The sequence below is a fragment of the Trichosurus vulpecula genome, chromosome X, assembly GCF_011100635.1.
Source record: "Trichosurus vulpecula isolate mTriVul1 chromosome X, mTriVul1.pri, whole genome shotgun sequence".
In the NCBI taxonomy this organism is placed as follows: domain Eukaryota; kingdom Metazoa; phylum Chordata; class Mammalia; order Diprotodontia; family Phalangeridae; genus Trichosurus; species Trichosurus vulpecula.
In genome coordinates, this window is record NC_050582.1 from 19749801 (window position 1) to 19758954 (window position 9154).

Here is a 9154-nt window from a genome sequence, read left to right on the forward strand (position 1 = left end):
AATGAGTTCAGAGCCTGACTTGATACAATCTTCTTCTGCCCTCATATAGAAGACTCGAACATGCATATTGATGTTCCCTCAAAGATCCTAATTTCCAGTTCTTTAATCTACTTAATTTCCATGACCTACTCCTCCACCCCACCCCAGCTCCACACAGAGATGGTCCTGACTTTGGTCTTGTTAGCTCCTCAAAGTGTTCCACTTCCCTGTTTAAGAACTCTGAAATACCTGTATCATAATCTTCTGTAACTTGTTCTTTTATCCCCTTTCCTTCCCCCCCAAGAAGGCTACAATTAAGCATGGATATATACATAGAGAGATATACATACAAATATACATATATAAACATATACTTCCCTAACAAATTCTACTCCTAATCTTTGTTTTAATGTTTGTGCATATCTCTTATTTCCTATCCCTCCTGACTCTTCTACTTTACTTCTACCTGCTGCCTACCTTATCCTCCCATTCCCATTAATCTAAACATCCCCTTTAGCTTATTCCCTCACCCTCCCCTCTAAAGATCCCTCCCTTATCCTCTCCCCCTTCCTGATCACCTTAGCATTTTATTTCTTTCTGAATTTAGAAGACTTTTATTTTTTTTTTATTTTTTTATTTTTTTGCTTTTTGGCAGGGCAATTGGGGTTAAGTGACTAGCCCAAGGTCACACAGCTAGTACTTGTGTCAAGTGTCTGAGGCCGGATTTGAACTCAGGTCCTCCTGACTCCAGGGCCGGTGCTCTACTGACTGCGCCACCTAGCTGCCCCTTAGAAGACTTTTATACTCTTCTAGATATGTAGGTATTTTTCCCTCTTGAACCCATTCCTGATGAAAGTAGGTTTCAAGAACTAACAGCCTTCCTCCCCCATCTAATTCCTCTGTGTCAGTTCTTCCTCTCACACCTCATTTATAGAATTACTCTTTTTAGTTGTTCATAAATTATTTTATTTTTTAAAGTCATATCATACTCAGGTCTACCCCAGTCTTTCTTACGAACTACCTAATTACTACCAACAATCTTAGACCTATGTTTTACATTTTACAAACATAAAAGGTAAACAGTCTATCCTTATTGAATCCCTTATAATTAATCTTATGTACCTTGTATTTCTCTTGGCTTTTGTATGGCAAATCTTCTGTCAAGTTCAGGTTTTTGTTTTGTTTTTTTAAACAAAATTTTGAAAGTCTGACAATTCAGTAAATACCATTTTTTTCATTGAGGATTCTGCTTAGCTTTGCTGGGTATATTTTCATTTGCAGCACCAGTTCTTTTGTTCTTCAATATATAATGTTCTCAGACCGATGGTCTTTTAGTGTTGCCACTGCTGGGTCTTGTGGGATTCTAATTGTGGCACCACCGTATTTAAATTGGTTCTTTCTTGTTGCTCATAATGTTTTATCCTTGAGCTGGGGGTTTTGGAATTTGACTATAATATTCCTGTGGGTTTTCCTTGTAGGATCTCTTTCAGATGCTGATCAATAGATTTTTTTTTATTTCTCCTTCTACAAGGGGAACTCTTGTTCTAATGCTTCAGGACAATTTTTAAAAATTATTTCTTGTATTATTCTATCAAGATTCTTTTTTTGATCATAGCTTTCAGGTAGTCCAGTTAGTCTTGTTTTCTCTTCTTGCTCTGTTCTCCAGATGAGTTGTTTTTCTTATGAAATGTCACACATTCTGTTCTGTTTTTTTTTCATTTTTTATATTTTGTTTTATTATTTCTTGATCTCTTATGACTTCACTGGCTTCTCCTTGCGCAATTCTGATTTTCAAGGAGTCATTTTCTTCTTTGAGATTCTGGATCTCCTTTTGTAATTGGTTGACTTTCTTTAAGTTTTTCCTCAATCTCTCTCATTTCATTTTTAAAGTCTTTCCTGAGTTCTTCTATGACTTCTTTTGGGGCTGATGACCATTTGACATTACTCTTTGGGGTAGAAGAGGATTTGTTTGCTTCAGTATCCTCCTCTGAAGACACACCCCAGTCTTTTCTATTCTCGTAGTAATTCTCTATGATTGGATTCTTTCTCCTTTGCCTGTGGTAGCTTAGTTTTTGTAATCACTTCTAGTCGTGGAGTATGGGAGATGGTATCTCTGGCCTCGGATCCTCCTTCAGTTCTCCCAAAACCAAGACATCCAGCCTCCTACAAGTGCCCACAGTCAGCGGTGTCCCCGCCCCACTGCTTCTGCACTCACCAGGCGTGTGCTGGTTCCTTCTCACCCCTCCACATCTCCGCAGCACTGCTGAGTCTGGCATTCCTTGTCCGCTGAGGTTCCTTTAATTTTTCCTGGCTTAGACACCCAAAATCCCCCAGGGGTAAAAGTTCCTGTGACTGGGACTGAGGCAGCCTCCCAACCCAGCTAACCCCAGGGCTTGCCACTTGTTGTTTAAGCAGTCTCTAGCCTGGAGGTGTTCACTCTTCATAGGGATGAAACATTGACCTGGGATTTTTCTTCAGATCTCCTCTGATTGTCCCAGGAGGACCCCTGTTCTGCCCTTACTCTTAATTATTTTTGCTATCCTGTGTTTACCCTGAGGTGCTATTTTATCTCTTTTTTGGGGAAAATCTTGAGAACTTTGAATTTTCTGACCTGCTCCACCATTTTCCCAGAATCCTCCCTAAGGAGAGAGAATTTAAAATTGTATTAGATTTCCTGAAAACCATGAATTTTTTTTTAAAGCACCAGGACATGGAGAGGGTTAAAAAAAGAAAACAACAGAGATTCTAATGGTGGATTTTTTTTTTCAATTCTGGGGGTTTGAAGAGGGGAAATAGAAATGAGGGTAAAAGGAATATACTAGTGTATAAAAGGAGGAAGAAGGAGATGGAACTTCCATTTGGAGTATGTGAGAAGAATGGTATACAAACATGGATGAAAGTGTCGGGGAAAGAACATCAGATGAACCTTACTCTTATCTGAAAGAACACAGAGTCGAACATACAGTTCGGAATAGAAATGTGTCAGACTAAACAGGGAGATAAGCAGAGATGGGGTTGTGGAGAGAAAGGGTTAAGAGAGGATAATACCTGGCAGGGAATAGTCATAAGCAAAATAATCTTCCTAATCCTGAAGGATGGATTGGTCAGGTGAGAGTGGGAGGAGGAGAACAGCAAAGAGCAAGAGTCTGAAGGGGTGCCTTGGATTGCCTCCTAAACAGTTGGTTAAGGTTAAAGAAATTGTGATATGTGAAAAAACTGATGAAAGAGATGATGTCAGAAAATCTTGGGTGGTATGAACTAAGTCAGAGTGAAGTTAGCAGAACCAAGAGAACAATGTGTACAAGCATACCAACGTTGGAAAGGAAAACAGCTCTGAAAGACTTAGGAACTATGAGCAGCGTCATGAATAAGCATGTCTCCAGAAGACGACCTAGGAGGAAATATGCTACCTACCTGCTGACAAAAGGTTGATGGACAGGTGCAGAGACATACATTTATGGACATGGCTGCTGTGTAGATTCACTTTCCTTGACTATGCTTATTGGTTACGAGGGTTTTTTTTTCTTAGTTTTTAATTAAGGGAAAGGGAAGGCAGTAAGAAGGTTAAGCAGTTGTTGTTGTGGTCGAGTTGTTTCAGTCATGTCCAACTCTTAGTGACCCCATTTGGGGTTTTCTTGGCAGAGATCCTGGAGTGGTTTACCATGTCCTTCTCCAGCTCATTTTACAGATGAATAATCTGAGGCAAATAGGGCTAAGTGATTTGCCCATAATAAGTGTCTGAGGCCAGATTTGAACTCAGGAAGAGGAGTCTTCCTGACTCCAGGCCTGATGCTCTATCCACTGCAGTGCCCCCACCTACCCCTGGGTTGAGTAATACTGGTACCCACAAAGAAATCCATTAAAACATTTTTTAGTGCACAGAGGAGAACAGAACAGAAGGAAGCACAGACAAGCAAGTCACTTTCAAAATTAATATATAAAATGTATTATATCCTTTAGGAAAAAAGCACCCGTATGAAATGGAGTTTCATGATTTTATATAGCATCTTCTTTTTCTATTCTCCTTCTATATATGGAAAAACTTTTTTGTATGTTTAAACCTCTAAAAACTATATACATATATAGTGTGTGTGTCTGTGTGTGTGTGTATATTAACTGAGCCCTCACTGCAGCCATTCAGTTACTTCTTAATTGATTCACCATTCTCCCACTATTCACAACTATTATCACATCTAATATCCTTATCTTTCCCCAAACCTCTCCAATTGCTAATGTTTTTCTGATTACCTTCATTTCATCTACTCTGTATATATGCCGTATTAGAATGTGAGGTTCTTGAAAAGCAGGACCATTTTTGCTTTTCGTTTGTATCCTCAGTGTTTTATTTAGGACAGTACCTGGCACATAGTAGTTGCATAATAAATGCATGTTTCCTTTCTTTCTTTCATTTGTAATCTTGTTATTAAAAAATCTAAATCGAAGTCTAAGTATAAAAGCAATCCCTTGTCAAGAAAGGTGATCTTAAAATTTATACAATGTTCCTTGAATAATCAACGTACAAACTACTTCCTAAAATAATTAATGATAATGAATGCCGGAAACATAGTATTGATTTTGGGGTCAGGATTTCAGTTGAATAAGTTAACTCAAAAACAAATAGACCTGCAAGCATACTGTATTTTTTAAATTGTACAATTTCTATGAGCCTCAGACTTAGTTATGTTAGTTTATGTAAGGCCTGATTTCACAAATATTTCATTTTTCAAAATCTAGAATCAAGTATATTTCCAAAACCATGTCTCTCTCTCTCAAATATGCATAAGAAGGGGTTCATCATTCTTTGTTTCACCTCCATCATCCTCTCAAAAATTTCCTTTTCTCTTTATGTACCTGCTAAAAAACCTGGGGCAGCTAGGTGGTGCAGTGGTTAGATTGCCAGGCGTGGAGTCAGAAAGGACCTGAGTTAAAGCTGTGTGATCCTGGACAAGTCACTTAACCCTGTTTAACTCAGTTTTCTTATCTAGAAAATGAGCTGGAGAAGGATATAGCAAACCACTTTGTTATCTCTGCCAAGAAAACCTCAAAAGGGGTCACAAAGAGTTGGACATGAAGAAACCTGAAACCAAAAGCCGACTTTGTTGTGTGGGAGGCAATAAAAAGCATTATAATATTTAAAGCAAATACATGCAATAAGACTATATCCTGAAGTGGGCTTCTCTTCAGCCAAATAAAACCTTTTTCAAAGCCTGAGTAGATATAAGGCAGTATCCCCATTGACTTGCTACACTTAATTGTTTCATTCTATTTCCTCTCCATGTCCACTCTCCTCCAGTGTTGGCACTTTTGGTGCCCACAAAACCCTGGGAAAAGAGAATGATAGCCAGAAGGTAAAGGGTAGAGCAAGTTGTGAGGACCTTTCTAAATTCAAGGAGCGGCTCATTAGAATTATTATATGTGAAACTGACCTCTTTAGATATCGTAGTGCTAAGGAAAATAGGCTATGCTGAAACTTCATAGATGATCTTAAACTGCATTTTTGTTGGCATGAGCAGTGACCTTGAAGTCTTGAAAAATCTGATCAGTTTATACTTAATCTCAAGCTATCTCATATGTATATGAAGGGTTGGAGAAGATGAGGGCGTCTGGAATCAGGAAGCATAGACTTTATTTTAGAATTGTGTTCTAGTAATAGCCTACAATATTGGGAGTTGGTTTCTTTTGATAGATGTGTACTGTTATTTAAGTAAAAAAGCATGCATGCATCCATAAGCACTTTGAGTTCATTTAGTCGCAGATATCATTTTGCCATTTCTTCCCTGGGCAGGCTGAAACGCTTTTCCGGGACATCTTGCCAAATGAAGAGTTCTGCCCCCCTCCACCAAATCCGGAAGATATTGTTTTTGATGGAGATGGTATGCAGCCAGAGGTTCCTGCAGCCAAGCCAGAGGCTGGTGAAGAAATCACAGGCCAAGGAGATGCAGAAGATCACTCGGAAAAATAGATGACAGCCACACAGGGGGCCCTGCTTCCAAAATCGTCTTCAGCGTCCAAATTGTCTTAATATAAGCAAAGTTAAAAAGTGACTGAAAAGCAATAGCCACACATCTTTTTGGTTTTTTTTTCCAAAATCATATGTTAAAAGAAACCAGAAGGGTTTCCCCCCCACCCCCTTGAAGCAGGCCATTGTTGCACAAAGTCAAAACCACACTTTTAAAAGTCATTTATTCTTTCTGTTTTAAAATGTCAGAACTTTTGAGTGAACAGATCGAATTTTACAGTGCTTTGTCTCCCAGGAGTCACTATCCAGGTTAAGGGACCTGATGAATTGTTAGCTAGGGTGTAGTGTTCAGACAGCTTTTCCTCAGGCTCTTTAGAAGACTGAACACTTCCCTGGCTTGTTTCCAATGATAATGTTTCATGAGTGGGCCAGTCGCACACACATACATAAGTAAGTATAGTTTAGAAGAACTAAGGTTATGTAAGCAAACCATCTTTGCCCATATTTTGCAATCTGTAGAAGCCTTATTACGCTTATTGTTGCCGTATTCCAGAAACTTTTATACCTGAGTTTACAAAAGACTGGAGTTCTTTAGCTATCTTATTATTACTAGCTAACAGTATATTGTTTAAGTAGAATGGTTATCTTTTGTTTGGAATCTTTTTCTTCAGTTGGAAACCTCAGTAATAACTAGGATCAGAAGCAGTGACAGCTTTGAAACTAAGATTTAGGTGTGTTCTTCATACTGAACAAAACAATGGAGACAAATGGCAGGAGCAGCCCTGACCTGATTGACGGCTTAGAGACAAAGATAAAGCCCTCGCCCTGCCAGTTTCTGACTTTGGGCAAACACTTTAACCTCGCTGTGCCTCAGTTTCTCCATATGTAAAATGGTAATATCTTTCCTTGTGTACTTGATGAAAATTATGATGATAAGATGCGTTTCTATAGAGTATAAAGCTTACTTTTTTCAGGGGAAAAAAATGTTCTAAAATTCTTAAGCCTTCTCAGACGAGCAGTTAAACACCCCACACAGTAAAGCAGCCCCAAGCTTCCTAAGAAAACAAAATCATAAATAACTGTTCTTATTGCCATGTACCAAGATTTTGAAATGAAAATGCATTGTCTAAATGTGTTCATTTCAGCACATCAGTTTATCTTTATAGTTGGGGGCATTAAATAGCTCCTTTAAGATATTACTACATGGAGGTATGGCTTCAAACTCTTACCAGGGAAGACACTATGTAAATCTCCGTCATACTCCCTTTCTCACATGCAAATCCCAAACTGGCGAACAGAACTCTACAATTAGTCAAATCTAGGGTGTGTGTAACAGAAAGAACTCTATATCTAAAGGCCAAAGCCAGTTATGATGACAGTGCTTGTGTATATAAAAAAGATTTCCAGGCCCAGGCAGATGACCCACTTGATGGGCAATAGTCAGTATCTCTAGATTCCAGTACCAAAAAAAAAATTGAAGTTTGTTGGAATGAGATTTGACCTGGGTACTCTTTTTCTCTTTAAAAAAGCCATGGCTGCATAGGAAAGCACGTGTTTCAGTGTATCTTAGCTGTAACTTGTCCTCAAATTTCCCCATATTATAGGAATCTGCAAGAAAGGAAGCTGGTGCTTTGATCAATTCTCTCCCTGGGAAGAGGGAGGAGCAGAATATTTTGAATCTGCACAGGTCATTTTGAAGCCAGGAAGTATAGAAGTCTTAACCCCTTCCTCTCTGTGCTCCTCTCACCCCTGCTCCCCACCATGCCCCTCGCACTTTCAAGGCTATTTGCTACCAGTAAATAGTCTTCCCTCTCTGAATGCAAAATCTCCCCTATTCTGCTATTCTGATTTTCACATATCACGCATTTCAGGTGTGGTAGAATCCCCTTATAACATGGCTTGTTCTGTGGTTTTACTTCTACCATGAGTCAGATTTTAGCCCCTGAAAACCAACTACTGCATGCAATGAAAACCTAATATATCTCTCTATATATAACCCTGTTAGTCTTAGAGCTCCAGGTATTAGTTTTGTCCCTGGACACTAGCAATATAAAAGGGTTCTACTGTATGTGAATATTGGGTCTGAATACAATTGCAGTAGGCTGCACTAATTCCCATGTTCTGTTTTATTTTATTCATCCTAAGTTAGCCTCTTAACTATAATACATAAATTTATGCAAACCATAAGCAAATCAGGGTAACCCCAGATAATAGGAAAAAAATCAGAGTACTGTACTTTTGGTTTGTTCAGTAGAACAGTGTAGGGTGTACTAGAGGAAGGCTTAACCCATGTCACACCCTATTTTAGCCTTTAACCTATATGGACATAGCCTTCCCAATTACTCTAGGTGCTTGGTGAGGATTACATATGCAAGGGGGCTCCCTGAGTCTGCTATGGATAATCTCCCACCTGTTGTTGAAGTATGAAAAAATTTTGAATCTGGGTCATGTTGACATCAAACCTTGTTATAGACCTTGATTTACCTCATTGCATAACCACCTTGTTGCATCAGAATGTAATAGAAGTTACTCTTTTGGGGATACCTATGTTAAGTACTGCTAATAAATATTTGTTTCAAGGAGAATTTTATGTTTAAAAGGTTTGTTATAGAATCTGCATCTTCACCTGTAGTTTATGACATGCAGTCTGTATCAGTTTTTATAAAAAGGAAATTTATACATGATTAAAAACTTGAATGGTTAATTAAAAATTTTGAAACAGCATTTTTCAGAGACTCGATTACTTCACATGCTTAGGATAACATGTTTGGCAAAAAGTGATAATGTTATTCAGTTCTACAATTAACATGAGAACCAGCCTTGTGGCTGCTTTTCTGTATATTCTTCCTGTCCCTAGAAGTGTACTTATATCTGAAAGGTCAAGTTATTTTTTTATCATTATTATTAATAAATAGCTAATTCAAGCTTAGAATTTCTTTTCCCTCATATATTCATTCCTGTCACATCCGTAACTTTTTAAATTGGTGCCATTTTTTTCAATTTTTTTCACATTTTTATTTAAAGTTTTGAGTTCCAAATTCTTTCCCTCCCTCCCCTCCTCTCCCCTCCCCTCCCCTCCCTGCTCCCTGAGATGGTAAGCAATCAGATACAGGTGCAATTTTGTAAAACATTTCCATATTAGTCATTTAGTACAAGAAGACTTTAATAAAAGGAAAAAATGAAAGAAAGTGAAAAATAGCATGCTTCAGTGTGTAT

At 38.3% G+C, this 9154-nt stretch overlaps 1 protein-coding gene across 1 annotated transcript in view; it reads left to right on the forward strand.

Annotated features, from left to right (window-relative positions):
* The window catches only part of CHM (CHM Rab escort protein), a 214523-nt gene extending 205800 nt beyond the window's left edge, over nucleotides 1–8723 (forward strand). Inside the window, exon 15 of the mRNA XM_036740069.1 lies at nucleotides 5765–8723. Within this exon, the coding sequence (XP_036595964.1) occupies nucleotides 5765–5941 (177 nt within the window). The 3' untranslated portion in view covers nucleotides 5942–8723. The remainder of the gene's footprint in view (nucleotides 1–5764) is intronic.
* The last annotated feature ends 431 nt before the right edge of the window (nucleotides 8724–9154 follow it).